At 31.4% G+C, this 22,131-nt stretch overlaps 1 protein-coding gene across 1 annotated transcript in view; it reads right to left on the bottom strand.

Annotated features, from left to right (window-relative positions):
• Positions 1–4,300: 4,300 nt before the first annotated feature.
• The window catches only part of LOC107453635 (chitinase-3-like protein 1), a 41,826-nt gene continuing 23,995 nt past the window's right edge, over positions 4,301–22,131 (bottom strand). Inside the window, exons 5-7 of the mRNA XM_043049264.3 lie at positions 17,907–18,024; positions 14,316–14,501; positions 4,301–5,480 (exon numbers count right to left, since the gene is read on the bottom strand). Coding sequence (XP_042905198.2) covers positions 5,205–5,480; positions 14,316–14,501; positions 17,907–18,024 — 580 coding nt within the window. The 3' untranslated portion in view covers positions 4,301–5,204. The remainder of the gene's footprint in view (positions 5,481–14,315; positions 14,502–17,906; positions 18,025–22,131) is intronic.

The raw sequence follows: 22,131 nt of genomic DNA, 5'->3' as shown, positions 1-22,131 counted from the left end.
TTGAATCATTCCCTCACTTCAGCGTCATTCCCTCGCTTTATACACTAGTGAGGGAATGACGAATTCAATAAAATTTAAAAATAACAGTTAGGCCTAATTAATTTCTGAAGTCAATCACATACAAATATATTCATACAAGAAAGCAACATGCAATTATCCGCTTTCTCGATGAAGTTGTATTTTATTTTACTCTAAAAAATGACATGAGGGAATGACAAATGTAAAAAATTTTACCTGATTTGATTCATTCAAATTTATTCCACAGCAAAGCTTCTTTAAGTTGAAGATGGAAACATACTGCAATTTTGTTCTATGATGCCAGTTGTTAACTTCTGAAGTTTTTATTAAAATATTTTTATTCGAAGAAGATTGCAGGTTATAAGAACATTGTTGTGAGGGAATGACGCGAAACACTGGGGACAAAGTTTAAAATAGTGCTGTGTTAATATTTTTATCAGAAATTAAATTTAAAATTGATTTTCAGAATTCTATATTTCAGTATTTTGAAATAAAAAACACGAATTTGTAAAAAAAAATTTTTTATTTCAGAAACAATTTTTTTCTTTTTTTAAATCAGCAGTGGGGACAAGTGAGGGAATGACACATTGGTATATTTTAATTAACTAAAATAAATAAAAAATATAAATTGATAATTTTATTTTTATTCTTTTGTTAGCTTGCATTCTGAAGGACACTTTCCCAGAATTTTTTTTTTCGTAAGCTGTAAAACAAACATAAAATATACTGGGGACATGAAAATGACTGTTTTTGTGAGAATGATCCATATAAAGAAAATCACGTTGAATATTATAACAATCTTTATTTAAGACATGTTAAAGAGTTGGCTGCAAATCGCACTTCGATATGTGCGTGCTAGAGTTTTTATTTTAGTGAAAGCAACATAAGTTTGTCCCTATGATATATTGCGTCTTATGGAAAAGGGGAAACCTTAGTAATTACATATGAATGGGTGGAGGGAATAATAAGGCTATTACATTTAGTAAAGGGAAAAATCCAAAATGTTAATATATGCATACTTGAATCTAAAAATAAAATAAGAAGCAGGATCTGAATACCAAAGCGTGAGAAACCATTTAATTTTGAATAATAAATTAAGTAGAAGATTTAGAAGAAGAAATAACATAAAAAGTTAAAGCTTTTTATGTTACATCTCCTGCCCAAAAATTATATGAGCATTATTGGCGTCAATAATAGCACCTTTATTCCATTTCTTTTGCTTTTTAGTATTATTTGGTTTTGTTTTTTCAATATTCATATATTACCTATGTTAATTAAGCATTATTGACATCAGTAATAGAGCGATTTTTTACTTTTCTTCGAGACTGGACGAATTGGATTTCTAGACTGGACCTTTATTCCTTTGCTTTATAAAATAGTTTTTTTTTTTCAATATGCTTGTATCATCTAAATTAATGAAGCATCATTGGCTTCAATAATAGTACAGCGACGTTTTCCACGTTGATAAAATTTTTTAATAATTTGTTTTGAATAAAGAATTAAATATGTGAAATGTTATAAAAGTGTTTTCTTATTTCTAATTTAAAATTTACTAAGATCTTGATGATTGACTTGCTTCTAAATAGTCCCGATTTCTCTAAAAATTCTCCGAGATTTGGTTGAAAAACTTTGATTTAAATGACATTTTGAGACGAGATAACAGTACTTCCTAATAAAATATTAAGACTCATATCCGCGAATTCACATTATATGAAGAGTGCCTGCTTCTATTTGACACAACATTTAAGGTCATTCTCCAAGGTCACTCTTTCTCTACTATTTGAGAATATTGGATTGTTTGATTGGCTGAAAAAACTCATTCTATTGTCAAACAAGTGGTGTTTGTGCTTCACCCTTTTCTTTAGTAAAATTTTTGCTTCGAGAACCATAAGAAATGTTAACCTAAGAACACATAATTAATAAAAAATTACCTATAAAAATATTTTTAAAGCAGACAATACTTTAAAAAGGGAGAAAATAAATAATTTAAAGAACATTAAATTTGGGTCACACCGGGCGGTCAGTAAAATTTCTATTATGTACAATCACGGTGCCAAATAATCCATCCATTCCGGGTGCTCCCTAAATGTGCATTTCATGAGCCCCGATAGCTCAAGGGATAGAGCGTTCGCCTTCCAACGAGGTGAACTGGGTTCGAATTCCAGCGATGGCTGGTAGATACGAATCCGCATCCGGCTTGCACCGAACACAGTGCTGACGTGAAATATCCTCAGTAAGAGTCTCCTTGCCGTCAGGCTAAACTTGGGAGGTCCTCGTGGTCTTCCTCTCCATGTAACGCAAATGCGGGTTGGTTTCATCAAAAGGTCCTCCACGAAGGCTCCCAATACTTGATCCAGGAGTTCTCTCGTCTTCTGGATTGGGTTTAAAATGACAAGGTTACGGAGTTGAACATGAGTAGCCCAAAATTAGGTCGGCTATTCAACGACGGTTTATAAAATAATATCTCAGATATTTGTTGCCGTAAGATCAAAGCTGGTTTAGGTATCATAAGATGTTATTTTCTGTTGATTCAATCCTCTCAAATATTTTCTAGCAATATTTCGGTTTAACTATAACTGTTCATGGCTTGATTGTAAATCCTCTAATCACATACTCTCAATCACTGAACTATTTATGATTGCATTGATTGACAGCCGTACAAAATAATTTATATCACGGAGTAAAACAATTTTTTCAAAAAATTCTCTGTAATCAAGAAAACTATTTTGTGTTACTTAGTTTTACATTGCACTTAATATCATACAATCCTTGACCAAATGATGATCAAAGATTCTATGTGAAAACTTTATTATCAGGTGCTATACAGCTTCATTGTTTTTTTTCGCGACTGTTTGCACTTGTTTACGTTAATGTTTTAAAAAAGACGATGTATAAATGCGACTGTTTGCACTTGTTTACGTTAATGTTTTAAAAAAGACGATGTATAAATGCGACTGTTTGCACTTGTTTACGTTAATGTTTTAAAAAAGACGATGTATAAATGCGACTGTTTGCACTTGTTTACGTTAATGTTTTAAAAAAGACGATGTATAATATAAGATTGAATAAAATAGACGATATATTATACAAATATAGAATATTCATTTTATCAGATATAACATCTGTATAGTACAGTATTAGTGTATTATAATAATGAGACCCAAAGATGACGCACTGTTGTGTTTTAATAATGACATGTTTTGCACGAGCTTATAGGCAATACTTTTATATTTAAACACGCATGCCATGGGTTTTTTATTCATGAGATTTTTTAAATACTTATTATTTGTATTTATTTATATCGTATTGCATTACAATGTTAAACCCCATTGATACACTAACATAAACAAGTGCAAGATGGTCTCGTAAAAACAATAATGCTGTATAGTACAGTAGGGAACCGATTATCCGGAACGATCGGGACCATCGCTATTCCGGATAACTGATTTTTCCGGTTTTCTGAATCGCTACAAAAAGCCGTTTTTTTTATCGTTAAACCCAACTAAAAAAAAAAAAAATTATTTGGAAATAATCTTAAAAAGAAGAAAAAACGATGAAGTAATACAGTAATGATTATTTCTAAAATGATTGTATGGTAAACATCTTTCAAAAAAGAACGAAAAATCCTAAAATCTTATGAGGAAAAAAATTTTTTTTTTTAAAAAATGGCTGGAAAATTTATCGAATTTCGTTCCGGTTTTTTGGTTTTTCGGTTTTCTGATTTCCGGATAACGGGTTCTGTACTGTATTATCATCTGATGATAATGAAGATGTTACATAGAGCGTCTAATCATTCGGACTGTATATTTTTCTTTTTACTTTTGATACTTGTGTTTTGCCAGTGAGCACATTTTATCCCAGATTCAAATTTGCACTGTTTGGACAGATTTTAGTCTCGAACCATATTTTGCCTTTACAAACATTTTTTTTTTTTGAAATTTAGACTTGTCTGTTATCGGCTATTCTTATTGGCAAGAATAAGAAAAAAGTCTCCGATAGATATCAAGCGTATTTGTTTAAACTCATTGGATGACAAAAATTTTATACTCTGCTTTATGTGTGATTTATATTTAAATAAAAGAGGAAATCCCAACAAAACGTTTATTGAGTTCAGTTTATTCCAATCTTAATGAGCCAAAAGAGCTTTTTGTAAAATAATGTGCCAGTGAACTTTTTTTAAAGAAAGCACACTTCTGTATATATAAAAAAAATCTTAGTTCAAAAAAGTGGTAAGTGGACAATTTAATAACCTATAAAATCGTGATAGATGACTTTTAAAGTATAGATTTGAGACATTTTCTGTTTTATTTGTACTATCAAACATATCACATTCTAGTAGAATACAATGTATAATTTTAATAAAGTGAAATTAAATTTATTCAAATAGCCACCTCTTGAAAATGAACCATAGAGCAAAAGAAAAAGTATCTAAAAACGATTCCTTTAGTGTTAACTCAGTCAGAGACATCTTTTCAGAAGCATTCTAAAATTAGTTCTACGAGAAGCAATATCTGAAAAAACATTTAAAATGTTCCGTTCGGCAGAAGTGCTTGAAAAATTATTTTTCTCATTAGTTTAGTTATCTGAAAATGTGTTGCAAAACTTCAATATAAAATTTTTAAAGGTAGGCAGGTACTTTATTTACGTCGCACTAAAGCTGCACAATGGGCTATTGGCGACGGTTTGGGAGACATCCCAATCTTGATCCTCAGCAGAGTGGATAGCTTTGGTAGCCCGATGACTTGAGCGCGAGCACTTTAAGGTAAAATAGTTTACCGCGCTTCTGCAGAATGTTTCAATCCCAACGCAGACTGATCATAACCACCCGCTTACTGACTGCAGCCACTGCTCTACTGGGAATCGTGTCTTGTCCACTGCGGGACAGTTTATAACAATGATAAATCAAAATAAGTCATTTTATCAGGGGTTTTTAAAAATTTTATAAAAAAAAAAGAACAAATTTTCAGATAAAGAAGGAAATGAAAATAATGCTTGGAAAATTAGCCTCTATAGGCCCTATTTTTCCACGCTCCTACCCAAAGGTTGATTTTAAAATTATTTCAAGTTGTTGCTTTTTCAGTGAATGAAGTTATTACAGCATAAAAGAGTCGCTGTTTCAATTTTGTCGCGTCATTTTTATTCATTGTTGTTTCCAGATAGGTGAGGATTCTTTGCTGTGTAGGAGGTTACAGTTCTGCAGAATGTTTCAATTTGTGAATCATTTCCATTTCAGTCATTTTGGTGAGGAGGTAGTGCATGGAGTAACAGATGCCCTGGTAATCATCGCAGCTCATGTCTTTGATGAGGACACCCCCGTAATCATTCTCAATCACCCATTTCGCTTTTCTGACCACCATCATAGGTGGATCATAGCATGCCCATTGGTCACCCGAATAAGCGTAGAAACCGGCAGATTTGTGCTCGTCCTCAGTCCAGTTGCCCGCATTCAGGTATTGGCAAATCTAAAGAGAGGAAGAAAAATAATGAATAACGGCAAAGATTGCCACTGGGTGATTAGTTTTGTTCATCGCCATCTTTTTTTCATCAATAATGAAACCCTTAGTAAAATTTGCCATAAAGAAATCTATGGTAATCAATGGCAACCTATGGATACCACAGAAATTTGTATGGCAAGATACCATACACCTATTATGGTAACCATAGAGATCCGTTCGGCATTTATTTGGCACAACACTAAAAGCTTATGACAACCATAGAAATTTGTATTGCAAGATATCATAGGCCCATGGTATCCATAGAGATCTGTATGACATTTATATCGCATGAAGCCATAGGCCTATGCAACCAATGCGCAAATTTTTTGCTTTGTTTATCGGTCCCTTTTTTTCATCAAAAATGAATCCCTTAGTAAAATTTGCCATAAAGAAATCTATGGTAATCAATGGCAACCCACGGATACCATAGAAATTTGTATGGCAGGATACCATAGGCCTATGGTAACTAGGACTGGGCGATATAAGAAATTTTATATCGTGATGCATCGTCAGTTTTGCATCGCGATATAGTAGTTTTGAAATTCATTTACTTGTAAGGCGCAGAAAGTGGGATTTCTATCAAAACTTCATACTCAGATTGATTTAAATCAATTTATGAATTTGATGTATATGTTTTGCTTAAGAAAGATATTAATGTTATATTTTCTAAAAATGATCGCGCAAATAACGAAAGATTTCTTAGTTAAAAATAAATAATAAAAAAATAAATAAAATTGAAATTTATCAATATATTTACCTAACAATATAGAAAGAAAATTTAAAAAATAAGTTCTTTAAAAATTATTTGTGTGCTTAAAACAAAGTGCTAAATAAATTAAACAAAAAAAAAAACACTTTTAAAACAACACTATTTTTTATCATTATTAGTTCACAAAAATAATAAAGTTAAATTGAATAATTACCGAATTCTGAACGAAAAAACAAAGTAAGGTTTAATTTCCTAAAAATAAAAAGAAAAGAATTATGATATTCGATAATATATTCAACTGACAATATTGAAAGAAAATTAAAAAACACGATTATACTCCTTAATAAAACGAAGTGCTAAACGATTTTAAAAAAAGAAGTCGCAATCGCAAACACTCCAATTTTTTAGAATAAACAAAGTTGATTGACTTATGTCCAAATCCAAAAGAGGAAAAATAAGTTTTGTTATAATTTTATTTATAAAAATGAAAACAACTAAAGATTTATAAATTTAAACTCAGTAATAAAAACCCATTAAATTATTATTTTATCCAAAAAGTTTTTAATAAATTAAAATAAAGTAAAAAAGAGCCTAACAAATTTAATTACCTTTTAATTTAATTCTTTATGGGCACATTAAATTAGATTTCCGTTCGTAATAAATTCAATAATGTAAAATAATACTTAAACATATAATATCAAAATTAATTTTCACATTTAAAAATAAAAAAGAAAGTTTTGTTTCAAAAAAAATATACCTAATTAATTAAGAAACACTCATTTATACATTCTTTTCAATAATAGATTACGTTCAGAACAAGGTAACGATCACAAAGTCAGTTCCACTGAAAATAATCTACAAGAAACGATATCAAGTCGCGACAAAGGAGAAAAAAAAACTAAGAGGTGCGGAAACGAACATGCGAGATCCGCTCATCAATCAAGGCCGCTTCAATATAACGATACGTACATCGTTTTCCCCAGCGCGAGTTGGCATCGGAACGTAAGAGATCCTTTCGTGTCTTGTATCGCTGTATCGTATATCGCAATATCGTTCGTCTTCTTTACTCGACGGCTTAAATCAGATTTCTGATGCATCGCCTGGAACGAAAGTCGTTGTATCGGCCTGCCGATACAGTCGTTAAATTGATATGTCGCGATATATCGATTTATAGCCCAGTCCTAATGGTAACCGTAAAAGTTTATAGGGCAAGACACCATAAACCTATGGTTACCATAGATATCTGTATAGTATTTCTAGGGCCAGACAATCAACTTATGGAAACGTACCCTATTGTATTGGATATATTGTATTATGTTTTTAACTTTTTAATATCAAAATTTCTTTAATTAGTAGGCATCAATGGCTGCTGTCAGTAAGCGGGTGGGTGACCACTTTGATCAGCCTGCGCAGGGACCGAGAGAGCGTGGTATCAGCCCTCGTTAAACTGTTCTACCACTTTTCTTCTCGCTGTTCTTCCTCGTTAAACTGTTCTGTTGCGCTAGCTAATTCAATGAAAATATAACGGTGTTCAGTAAAAATCAATTTTTGTCAATATCTTTAAAACCAAACAGCAAAACGGTTTTCAAATGTGAATTTGCAATAATGAATTATATTCGAAAAGGTAAGATATCAGGTAAAGGTAAGATTAGCAAGATATCAGTACAATTTGTCACATTTCAAATTGTAATAAAAGGTTTGTCTAAAGGACCTGTGGCGGTTTTGTTCGAGTCCACAAGAGAATCTTTTTCTTCGGTCTATCGTGTTTAACCCTAAAGTGAAGAGAAGTGAGCTATTCTTGTTTCCATAGCAGCCTCAGACTTCGCAGTGGAGGAGTTCTTACCGTAGACAAAGCTGCGGTAAGTATTTCTTATATCCATAATCATTGAGTTTTTTTTCAATGAATTTATATATATATATATATATCTAATATAAGGGCAACAACCCCTATATTTTGGTGGATTTATTTGTCAAGAAAGCAGGAATAATGAGAACATCTTGTGCACAAGATTTTATTTACTAAATAGATCGTGAAGCCGAAGTCACATCCCCGCTCTCCCGGCTGGAGAGGGGGGACAAAGTTCCAGTCAGATCCGACGGAGTTTAGTTTGTAAACATTATACACCAAAAAGTCACGCAAAAACATTGCTCCTGCATTTTATAGGATGATTTTTAGTTGTAAAGAGGCCCAGTCATATGCCTTTTTCTGTATTCTTACGCCTCATCAATTTATTTATTACTCAAAGCAAATCGTTTAACCTTTCCTTATATGGAAGTGAAAGATCTTAAAATAACTTCTCTTTTGAAGTATTAATCTAATTATTATTCATTGGCATGTTTTTAGCCTTGAAGTCCCAAAATAGAATTTCTACCCTTATCTTTTACTAAAGATATTTTATGAAAACGAATGAAGTTTTAATGCTTTTATTAATACAAAAGTATTTAATTTTTGTATTACATCCCCCCCAAAAAAAATTTTGGTAAGCCAAAATAAAAATTTTAAAAATACTATGAATATATAAACTTTATGTTGACTATGACTGCCCTCTTTCTTACAAATAACCTTTTTTCAACATGTGAAAAAGATTATTTACAGTCACAACAATAAAAACATAATAATAAAATTTATCTGTTTAGTGAACTAAACAGAAAGAAAAATGAAACATAAATTTATAACTTTTCTATTAAACTTTAAAAATTTTTCCACACAAAAATTTACAAAATTTTTATGCTAATGAACTGGACAACAAGTGTCATTTAATCAGAATTTAAGATTCTGTGTGGTTAAATGATTATTTACTTGATGAAATATAACTATTCAACTAAAATTTTCAAAAATTTTTTCACACAAAAATATAAAAAAATTTTATGTAAAACGACCTGGACAACATAAAAATAGTTCATAATTTTTTTTTTTCACTGTGTTGAGAAAAAAATTCAAGTTTCCTCGCCAAACATCTCCACACGCGATTCCGATCTCTCAAAAATCTAGGGATTACTTCTTCCTTTGAAGAAAGCAAAAAAAATTTTCATATTTGACCACTTTTTCATGATTTAATTTTAAGATTTGTAGGTTGTGATTTTTCCTAAGTTTTGATACATGTAGTATTTCGAAATTTTGCTTACTTACATTTTTATTTTATTTATTTATTTTTTGTAATCTTGGTCATTCTATCTTTTTCCTATTTTTCCTTTTCTTTTTCGTTACCCTTTACATATTTTTTCGGCGGTATTAACCTGATAATGAACGCATCCATTACCTAGATCTATCTCCGAATCATTTGAACTTTTTGGACATTCTTTCTTTCTATTTTTTGATGTTTACTTTTACTGAAACATCCTTAACATTCTATTTTTCGATGCTTACTTTTATTGAAACATCATTCTTTTCTTTTTTCGATGTTTACTTTTTTGAAACATCTTTTTCACCATTTTTAACCTTAACATTTTGAGAATTCTGCTGTTTAATGTGCAAAGATAAGTTGTCACTTTTAGAATTAGCAGAGGTGATCAATCTCTTACCAAATTGAGTAACAACTGGCCCGACACAATCAATAAACAAACAAAAATCCCTGCAAGTCTACAACCCTACTAAAGCATATGGAAAATCAGTATCAAGTATAAAAACTTAACTGAGTTAAAATTTTCGCCTATCGTAATTAGGGAAACTCGCAAATTTTGTTAAGTGTTAACTGTCCTTTTGTTTGGGTAACATTTATTTCCTTACATTTTTTTTATAGGAATATTCAGTTTTGACCAAGTCCGAAAAAGCAAAATTTTTACAAATTTCCTTAAAGTTTTTTTTTTTTCGATTTAATCGTGATAAATCATTTGGAAACAAAAGTTTAAAAAAAAACTTAATTTTGTTTGCCATTACTAATTTAATTGACGTTTGAGCCGCATTTATTTCCTTCAAAAACATTTTAAATGCACTATAAAAACAAAATATCATATTTTTAAAAAAAGTAATATAAACACAAAAAATGCAACTCTTAAAAATATTCTATTAAATTATTCATAATAAAAAGTTTTATCATTACTCATATCTAATTTCAATAAAATATGAACTCCAACGTCGACCTTCATCAATTTCGTTGAAGAGAAAAAAAAATATATCATAATTTAAAAATAAAACGAATATAAATATAAGATTTGCAATCCAATATTATTAATTTACTCAATTAATCAGAATAAAAAAAACTTTTTGATCACTAAAATATGTAGTCATAACAGTATCATAAATTTTGAGAAAGAAGAAAAAAATAATTTATATATCACTTTTTCTTCAATATTTGGCGAAGAGGAAAAAAAAATCATTCGCGCACTTCACTTTCTTCTTCTTATTAATCATTAAAAATCAAAGAACTAAATGTTTTAGAAAAAAATACTTAAAGGATGCAAAGCTGCATAAAGTTCGAATTAATCCAAAACATATCTTGAAAGCCACAACATCAATTTAAAGTTGATAGGAAAAAATTATTCTTTCTCTTTTTTCTTTTCGTTAAAATGATTCATAAATTAGAGTGAAGGAGAAATTGAAGCTTATTTTTCTTTAAGTTCTGAGTAGGAGGGAGTAGTAGACCATCGTAAAGCATTCCGGAGTGTAATAACACTTCATCGACGATTAAATCCAAAGCAGTGGGGAATCCAAGGGTGGTGAAATATTGTAGCTCAACTCTCTAGTTGCATCCTTCGCCTTCAGAACGTTAGACATAAAATGCAGCATACACAAACGGAAGGTAGTACACGAACGGAAAGTACCACTGGATGTAGGTATCATTTAAACAAATGAAAAGTTTGACGATTAAAGAATTTGTTTTTTGTTGAAGATACTCGATGAATTTTTGATTACCATGAGTTGCAGAAAAATTTGACTTGATAAATTTTCAACAGTCCATGCGAATGAGATATTCGATATTTTCGATGCATTTTTTCACCGCTGATTTTTCCAAAGTCCCAGCCGGGCTCCGCTAATCTTAATTTTTGAGATAGAAATGCGTAAATTTCCTCCGCAAGCAACTATCCTGCCGGCTTCTAATATAAGGGCAACAACCCCTATATTTTGGTGGATTTATTTGTCAAGAAAGCAGGAATAATGAGAACATCTTGTGCACAAGATTTTATTTACTAAATAGATCGTGAAGCCGAAGTCACATCCCCGCTCTCCCTGCTGGAGAGGGGGGACAAAGTTCCAGTCAGATCCGACGGAGTTTAGTTTGTAAACATTATACACCAAAAAGTCACGCAAAAACATTGCTCCTGCATTTTATAGGATGATTTTTAGTTGTAAAGAGGCCCAGTCATATGCCTTTTTCTGTATTCTTACGCCTCATCAATTTATTTATTACTCAAAGCAAATCGTTTAACCTTTCCTTATATGGAAGTGAAAGATCTTAAAATAACTTCTCTTTTGAAGTATTAATCTAATTATTATTCATTGGCATGTTTTTAGCCTTGAAGTCCCAAAATAGAATTTCTACCCTTATCTTTTACTAAAGATATTTTATGAAAACGAATGAAGTTTTAATGCTTTTATTAATACAAAAGTATTTAATTTTTGTATTACATATATATATATATATATATATATATACTGTAGGCCCCGCTATAGTAAACATTCAAAGGACCGAAATTTCAGTTCACCGGAAGTACACTATATCCGCACTGCAAACAATTTCAACTAATTTTTCGAACTTCTAACTTTTATGACACATTATTTAAATAAATGACCCATCAAACGAAATACAAAAATGATTGAAAACAATATGTGGTAACAAAATATGTGTCAACTTTTATTTTCAATTTAATGATGGGAAACTGAGAAAGAAGAAACCAACAAGAAAAAATGCCTATGGCTACATTCCACTCAACAGATGGTTTTGAAAATCGGTATATGTTTTTTATGTAATAACTTCAAAAAATAACACCAACAAATGAAGAACAAAAATTATTCGAAAATAGAAAAAGTTCACAATATCTAATTTCTTCTATTCTTTTGGTTCACTATATCCTCAAAAAATAATATTATGCGTGTATAGCAAGGCACGGGAGCGAACATTTCTTTTACTCTATCCGGGAGTTCACTTTAATGGGGTTTGACTATATACATATATATATATATATATATATATATATATATATATATATATATATATATATATATATATATATAAATATATATATATATATATATATATATATATATAAATATATATATATATATATATAAATATATATATATATATATATATATATATATATATATATATATATATATATTTATATATATATATATATATATTTATATATATATATATATATATATATATATATATATATATATATATATTTATATATATATATATATATATATCATAAAAAGCTTCAGTTAGTCTTTTTGCGTTTGCTCTTCCCTTCTATAGAACTTATTACTAATTAATTATTCAAATCGCAATGCTTTCTCACACTTTTAAACTCACATCCAGTCATTAAATCTATTTTTGGCTCAACTATGCATTAATTAAAAGTACGACATTTTTCCCTTTAATCTTCGTGGGATTCACTCGACCTATTTCATAAACCAATAGTAATTTCTAAGATTTCCCTCTTTTCCCTTAATAAAGACGTTTACGGATTTTACTTTGCAAGATTCTCCCTAACATATGACCGAGGAGCGCAACTTTCCGTGTACACTTTCATGACTGCTCTATAATTAATAAAAAATTTTGTACCCTCTTTCCCTGCCTAAGACCTGTTTTAATCCTTCCACTCGGCATCGACGTTATATATGTGGGGAGAGTTGTTACAGACCATGTCAACCGTCATCTATGAAAAGGTACCCCGACATAGAGTCGAGTTAACATGTCTTATATACTAGTGAAATGTAGTTGTAATTTTGTAGTGGTAGATACGCTACAGTACTCCCCCACCAGAATTATATCTGTGATAGAATTCGATGAATGAATACCACTAGTTGAATCATTGCTGTTTTTGTGAGAAGCCGGGAGAGCTGTATTAAGATCACCGTATTTTTTGAGTGCTGAATGTGAGAGGTGTATTAACTTCACGGTCGTAGTCGCTCCTGTGTTGCCGTTAGCAGTCGAGTAATCACAAGTTTGCAAGCCGACGTTGAGCGTGATCGAGACTGAGTAGCAACGGTGCGAGGAGGTGGATAATGACGCTGTCACAAGTAGCAAGCCAACAGTTCAATGTGGATCATCCATCGAAGTAGGCGTTACTGTCTAGGTAGGCGTGTTCATATCGAAGTGGGCGTTACTGCCAAGGTAGGCGTGTTCACATCACGTCCGAAGGTCACCAATGTGGGGAGAGTAGTTACAGACCATGTCAACCGTCATCTATGAAAAGGTACCCCGACATAGAGTCGAGTTAACATGTCTTATATACTAGTGAATTGTAGTTGTAATTTTGTAGTGGTAGATACGCTACAAATATATATGTAATACAAAAGTTATAAAAATACTTTTGTATTAATAAAAGCATTAAAACTTTTCGTGTTCATAAAATGCAGATATTCTATTTTGGGACTTCAAGGCTGAAAACATGCCAATGAATTATAATTAGATTTATGTTTCAAAAGAGGAGTTATTTTAAGATCTTTCACTTCCATATAAGGAAAGATTAAATGATTTTCTATGAGTAATAAATAATTTTAATGAGGCGTAGGAATACAATTAATGCAATATGACTGCCCTGTTTACCCATTAAAAGTATCGTATAAAACCTAAGAGCGATGCTTTTCGCGTGTCTTTTGGTGTTTCATGTTTACCATCTGAACTCCGTCGTTTTGACGGAAATCTGTGTCTTTCCCCCTCCGGCTGGAGAGTGGGTGAGATTTCTGTTTACATCATACTCCAGTAAATAAAGCCTGTTAAAATCTATCGACTTATTATTTCTACAAATGTAAATTAAAAACAATAACCAAATATCGGGGTTTGTTACCCTGATATGATATATATATATATATATATATATATATATATATATATATATATATATATATATATATATATATATATATATATATATATATATATATATATATCATAACCCAATAGGAAGTATAAACAACATACCTCATAATAGCAAAGGAATCCACTTTGTTTTGTGACGTAGCCGGGTCTACCGGGTCCCTTGGCGGGGGCGTTAAGGCCGTGGATGGCAGGATTGACGAGAGTGAATGTCTTTGCATAGGTAGCTATCCCTAGATTCAACTTCTTCTTCTCCACCCCTAGATCCACCCACACCTGCATCGCCGCCATCTAAAAAACAAAGAATATAGTTTTCAATATAATGAGTGATCTTCAACAGTTGACGGGAAAACTGATTGAAATTAAATGGACTATCAGTTAAGTTGACATTTTGAGTGACTATAAATTCCTTTTGGGCGATCTGCCTTTTCTACAATTTCCACAGGTAACGTATAAGTAGCGAGGAACCAGCTGTGTTGATTATTTTGGATAGTCTTTAACTTAAACAACTCGTAGCGTGTTCAAAATTGACAAGAATTTTAACTTAAAATATAACTTAGTATGAAACTGACGTGATTCAAGTGGCTCATGGATAACCTCTTGGGTAAACCAAATGAGCTGAACCTAATCTTGCCATAGGTATTTTACTTTATTCTTATTTATTTGATAACATTTTTGAAAGAATGTAGACAAAAAAGGATATTTGGTTTGAGGATTGATATTTTTTAATCACAAATATCAATTTTGTTATTCTACCCATCTCAAAATTCTTGATGGTCCCATCAAAACATTTTGATGGTTTCAGTGCGATTCATGATGGTCGAACATCATTGGATGTTCACCATCATCCAACATTTTCCTTTACGCGTTCATGGCTTTTGATATGCCAACAGACCTTCATCATTCTATGATGGAAAATGTTTTTTTTAGATACTATGATGGCTAACCATCAAGAGAAGTTTGATTCTCATGGATCGTGATAGTTCCAACGATACATTTTAATGTCGGTTTAATGGAAATTCTTGTTGGTTCACAGGAATATAGCATCAAAACAATTTAGGTTTTTGTTAATGTTGTCCCATCATAAATCAGTCCGAATTCCTACAGTGGGGTGATAGCGGTACATGATCGTTCAACATTTGATTTCTAAGAAACTATAATGAAAATTTATGGTTCAACCTGAACAAACCATTAAAACAAATTGCTATTCTTATGTTGGACCCTCATAAATCAGTCCAAATTCCTACATTGAGGTGATGGTTACTTATGTTGTTTACCATCAAAAATTGTGATAGTTCATGATGGAATTATGGATGGTTACCATCAAGATTATGTTGGTCCATCGATGAAAAACCCTCAAAAATTTATATATGTGTAAAGTGCTATAACTAAACTGATACATAGAAATAAGAACTGTTTCGAAATTTTTCATCTAATGGTTAGATATGTAATAAAAATATTTAAAGTTTAAAATACTAGAGGTGCAAATAACACTACATTTTCTTATTTATTCTTAAAAACCATTTCCCCCGAAAAACTACAAAAATTAAATTATTATTAATTAGTAATAATTTTTCTTATGAGTATTAGTAATAACTTATTTAGAGTAATAAACTAAACGTGAAAGCTGTATTTCGAAATTTTATGCTATTATAAGCTAAAATATGTTTGCAAGGTGTATTAAGCAAAATAAGAATAATAAAAAATGAAACGAGAAAAACGCTATGAAACATAAGAACAAATTGTTTTTATTTTGTATTTATATCATACGCAGTTTAAAGAATTTAAAGTGGGATGGAAATACAGCACTAAAACTTCTTAAAAAAAACAATACGAAGTAAAAATTTTAAACTTTCGTTTTTAAAAATTTAAATATTGTTTTAATTGCAAATTTTGTTTTGAAATTTGCTGGTCAGAGACGATGAGTAAATTATTAAAATTATTTTTTAAAATTTTAAAGACAACAGAAAAAACAGGATTTGTGAAATATTTAAAAAATGTTTTCTTCCGGTACATTCTTTTGAGAAAATTTCAGTTAAGTGTCCTTGACAAAATAAAACAAATTGATAAATATAAAAAAATAGCTAAAATTACTTTTATAATTCGCATTTTTTTTTCAATAATATTTGAAGTAAAATGAATTAAATAAAATATTTTAAGTAGGAATAAAATGAGACATATGTGAAAATTATTAGAAATTACTTCCTTAAAAACTTTAAATTGAAACAATATTATTTTTCTTATAAGAGATTCAAATAGTGTTAAGCCTCTCAAATTTCTTATTTCAATTCTTAACAACTTTTTCCTTTAACCAATAAAAATACGAAGAATTATGCTTTAACTCTTACATTCTGGTTTCAATAAAGTTAAAAAAAAAAAAAGCGTACAGTGCGCAAATAAAATAAATAAATAAATAAATAAACCGACTACCCTGAATATTTTTGGATCCAATGATCAAATCTGCACGTTTTAGGACTTAATGGTTCGTGTGGTGACCTCAATTATGTTAATGGTGACGATATTTTTTTAATGTTCGTGCAGACGATATTTCGAAATAAGTCCCAAAAATGTATTTTCTCTGAATACATCTTTTATGATGAATTCAGATCTCCAAAATATAGATGGCGCCATCTGGGAAATAGGGTCATGAGAGCGCTTTTTGCCCTGTTTCGATTACTTTTTAAGCGAAATGAAAAATCTTTGCACACTGTAAATTCATTTATCCAAATTTAAAGAATAATTTTTTTGTAAATATTTATTATTGTATTTAATAAAAAAGTCGGAAGCATTTTGAAGGGTAAACTATACAATTTTTAACTTAACTTTATAAAGGATGTCATTTTACAATGTTTAAACAAAGTAGGTCGATGACAACTTGAATTTCAAAACTGTCGCACATTTAACATTCGACTTCTCAGGAACTATTTGATTGATTTTGCTAAAATGTTACATTTTGTGATATAAAATTACATTCCATTAAATTATGCGAAAATTAGTATACCTTATCATTCAAAATCTTTCAGACTATTTTTAAATGTAATACAAAAATAATAAATATTGATTAAAAGTTATTTTTAGCACGGACTTATCTTCCAATCAACGAATTTTATAATTGCGAGCAAAAATATTTTATTTCGCTAAAAAATCTCTCGCAAACCGGCAAAATGCGCAAAAATTAAAATTAACATTATGGGATTCAAATACACTTTGAATATATTTATTCTCCTTGTGTGTGAAGGCGTCTCACGGTGAAGCAATTTTATAGGCGACTTTTCCCTTTTATCCCCATTTATTCCCCATTTCTTACTGAGAGCCGCGATGGCTCAGGGGCCTTCCAATGAGGCGAACCAGGTTCCAGTCGATACGAATTCAGTCAGGCTAACCGTGGGAGGTTCTCGTGGTCTTCCTCTCCATGTAACGCAAATGCGGGATAGCTCCATCAAAAAGTTCTCCACGAAGGTAAATGTCTCCCACTACTCGATCCAGGAGTTCCCTTGTCTTCTGGTTCAAAATGACAAGGCTACGGAGTTGAAACCCATAAAATTGGGCCGGCTGTTCAACGGCGGTTTTAAAATGAAATAAAATTACTTACTGAAACAGTGTCTTCCGTAACGATGGCAGTTGAAGGTCGTATGACACAAAGGGGGATATTATTCTCTATAATTCAGTTGATATTAAATAAAAAGACATACTTACTGCATTCAGTTTAGCGTCCTTGTCCCCTTCCACTTTGTCCATTTGTGTGTGATGACCAGTGGTCGTTTCCCAGGGACCATGCAAGTCATAAGTCATCACATTTATATGATGAACTGACCTGTAAAGTTAGACCATAACATAGAGTTAAAACTATCATTCATTAGACTATGATTCTTTTAAAGTTTTTTCCATCTTGCATTTTCTTTTTTTTTAAATAAAGAGGGGAACGTTATGATTTTTGTCCGTTTTATTCGGTTTTTCTAAAGATTCGATTAAATTTCCATTCTTATTTTAAGTAAAAAAAAGTTATTAGTTTTCCATTATACTATTTTTCAATTTTCTTCCATGTGTCACTTGAGGTTCGAGGCTCAAACCTTAAATAGGCTAATTAATTAGCGCATACGATATTTCAAGCTACCAAATCAGTCAAAAATTTGAATTCTTTACCTTTAAAATATGTTAAATGATCGAAAATTGGAAAATAGTCAAAAGCTTTTTTCACCTTAATGAAAATATAATTTTTTTTGTCTATTGACCATAAACTAACTAAATATAGTTTGTCTACGGTAAGAACTCCCCCGCTACAAAGTTTGAAGCCGTCTGCTACTATGGAAACAAGATTATTTCAGGGAGGGTCTCTTCACTCTAGGGCTAACACCGAAGAAAAAGATTCTGTCCTAAGCAATGATTCCCTACTTGAAATACCTCATTATCATAGTCACTGACGAATGGCTAGAGGAGTTGTTACTTTAGACAAACTATATAGAAATATTTGAGCTGTAATAGAAATGTTCACATTATTTCATACTATGTAATTGTGAAAATTCAAAAGAGTAAAATCGGTTAAATGTTTATAATATAGTCATGAAATTTCAAAGAGCTATTTTTTAAAATCTTTCAAAAATGTTGTCGAAATTTTAGGTAATTTAAAACTACTGGACTCAATAATGATGTAACATTTTTTAAACCCTGGTCATTTAATTCAGTTGGTTTCATTCGTCAGTCATAAAAATATATACTTTGCTGGAAATTATTTTTTGCGAAACAAGCGTCAGAAGTGTTTTGATTCATGAATTGTCAGTGGGAAGTCAGTGTCGGTGAAGTTTAGTTCGGTGAAGTTATAGAATTTGATATATTCTGGCAAAATGAGATTGGTTTATATACACTAAAAAATCGACGCACCAAGAAGGAGTTGACCGATTGAAACGAAAATTGGTGGATAGAAAGACAATGTGCAGAATAGTAAATGATTAAAATTTCAGAACAATTGAATAATTTATTGCAGAGTTACAGTAACAAGTGCAATAAGGTGCTGACCCACCTCTAGGCTGGATACAAGCTGCCACACGGCGTGGCATGGGCCGATAAAGCTCCCGGGTGGTCTCTTGCGGTATTTCCTGCCAAATTCGATCCAATTGTCGAACGAAGTCATCAACATTCCGTGCCAGATGCAATCGCCTTCCCATCATATCCCAGACATGCTCGATGGGAGAGAGATTTGGTGATCTGGCAGGCCAAAGAAGAGTTTGACAAGGTTGCAGACAGTTCATAGCAACACGTGCCGTATGTGGTCTGGCATTGTCTTGCTGAAAAACTAGCCCAGGGCGCTGCAAAAGGAACGGCAGCAAAACAGGTCTTAGGATGTCGTCGACGTACCGCTGTGCAGTAAGTGTACGTCTAATGACGACCAAAGGGGTCCGGCTGTCAAAGGAAATGGCACCCCAGACCATAATGCCAGACCATAATATTTAGCCAAACAAAAATTATTAAACGACATAGTTGTTTCTTTTTTCGGATGGGAGGAGGGACTGCAAGCGATTAATTTGGTTAACAATTGAACTTTAAACAAGACTATCCATGGGACGAAAAGCTATCCAATCCATGGAATATTCTATTCATGTAATGTGGTGTATTGTACAGAACACAAAATAAAAAACAGATCCCCCTTAATAACTTTTGATCTAATGATCGGATCTTCACGTTCTAGGACGCTATCTTAATAGTTTGAGAGGATGACCTCAAATATGTTAATTAATTATTGCAGTCTATATCTTAAGCTATGAAATTAGACACAAAAACGCACTTTCTCTCAATAAACATGCCTTTTTTTAACGGATTCGGTTTTCTAGCAAAAATATGCGTGGATCTAGGAAATAGGGCCTCGATAGTTTGGACAGGAGAACGAGCCGAAGTTTGGACACCTTAATGTTAATTTTACTTTTTCCGTATTTCGCCATATCTCGAGAACGAATGGAAAAATTGAAAGCGAATCGAAAATGTTTTGTACACAATAATTAAATTTTTTTATTCAAAGATTATTCCATCAAAAAAATTTATTTTAGTAAATATTTTTTTAAAATTATTTTACTTAATATTAGCCAAAAAAAGTTTGAATTGTAAGGTATACAATTTTTTAAATCACTTTAAAGTATGCAATTTTACATGGCAAAATACAAAATTTGAACGAAATCGGTTGAATAGCTTCCGATAAATCGAATTTTAACGAAGTCTTATATTTAAAATTCGATTTCTCAGAAATTATTCAACTGATTTTGCTCAATTTTTCTATTTTGCCATCTAAAATTACATACTTTAATATGATGTCAAAATTTTTATACCTTACGATTCAAAACTTTTTCAACTAATATTAAATAAAAAAATTTAAAAAAAAGATAAATATTTAGTAAAAGTTTTTTTTTGCATTGAATTAATTATCTTTGGATAAATGAGTTTTATTATTGAGTGCAAATTTTTTTAAAATTCCCCTTAAAAGTTCTCGAGATATGGCGAAATACTCAAAATGTAAAATTACCATTAGGGGGTCCAAACTTTGGATCGCTCTCTTTAACAAATTTTTGGGACGTAATTTCCCAGATTGCGGCTGCCCACTATATATTGGGGGTCAGACATCCGGATTCGTCGAAAAAAAGTACGTTAATTCAGAGATTTTGTGTCTGATTTCGTAACTTGAAATATCGTCTGTACTAATTCATTAGCATACCCCCTCAAACCATTAAGATTGAGTTCTTGGAGCGTGAAGATCCAATCATTAGATCAAAAGTTATTTAATGTGGTTTACTTTGCACGCTGTACAAAGAGAACGTTTCCAAAATGTCGATAGGTGCTTATTCATGCTGTATGTAATTCAAATGAATCCTTAGGAACATTCTTCATTTCAGCTCCTAAAGGAAGAAAGTAAAATGTGGCTGACTCCTTTTGTTTAGAACTAGGTAATCATGAAATAGCATTAATCAAGTGCACGCCTATTTCGATGTCAAAACGATATGCATTTCATGAAAGAAGAGGAAAAAGCAGCGATTTCAGAGATTCTATAAAAAAAAAAAACCTAATAACTGACAGAAAATGCGTAGAACATTCCTAAAATAAGGTCAAAAATATCGACATTTCAGAATCTGTCAAAAATGTTAAGGCCCATAATAGCATATGATGTTCATACAGAAGCATGATCACTAGACATAGTTGTATATAAAAGTTATATTTTTTTGTTCAAGAACCCTAAAAATTGATTTAAAAAATCATAAATGATTTACAGGTCACTTAGTCATTTAAATTAAATGAAAAAAGTAAATTTTATTCAGCTTCGCGTACTTAAGATACAAAGTTCTATACTATAAACCCATACTAGGGTATTTTTTCTACAGGAGTCACAGTGAAAATCGATTTCGCTCGCGTGGCGTAATGGCATGTGCGTGGATCACATCTGTCGTCAGTTCTGCATAAGTCAAAATTTTTGAGGGTCCCAACAAAATATTTTCATGGTTTATGATGGTTTCAGCGAGATTCATGAGGGTCCATCATTATTTGAGAATCACCATCATACAACATTTTCCATAACGAGTTCATGGTTTTTGATATGCCAACAAACTCCCATCATTTCATGATGAAAAATGCTGATTTAATAGTATGATGGTCAACCATCGAGAGAAGTTTGACCCACAATCCCTGATGGTTCCACATTTCCATGATGGTTTAACAGAAGCTCTTGTTGGTTCTCAGGAATATGCCATCAAAACAATTTGGGTTTTCTTATGCTGGACTATCATAAATCAGTACGAATTCCTACATTGGGATCATGGTTGTTCACGATTGTTCCAACATTTGATTTCTAAGATACTACGATGGAAATTTATAATGGTTCCATCTGAACTAACCATCCAAACAAGTTGCCATTCTTATGTTGGACCCTCATACATCAGTCCGAATT

This window comes from Parasteatoda tepidariorum, chromosome 3 (genome assembly GCF_982258835.1).
Source record: "Parasteatoda tepidariorum strain Cologne lab strain chromosome 3, Ptep-v5.0, whole genome shotgun sequence".
Lineage (NCBI taxonomy): Eukaryota > Metazoa > Arthropoda > Arachnida > Araneae > Theridiidae > Parasteatoda > Parasteatoda tepidariorum.
This window is presented reverse-complemented; position numbering and strand designations above follow the sequence as displayed.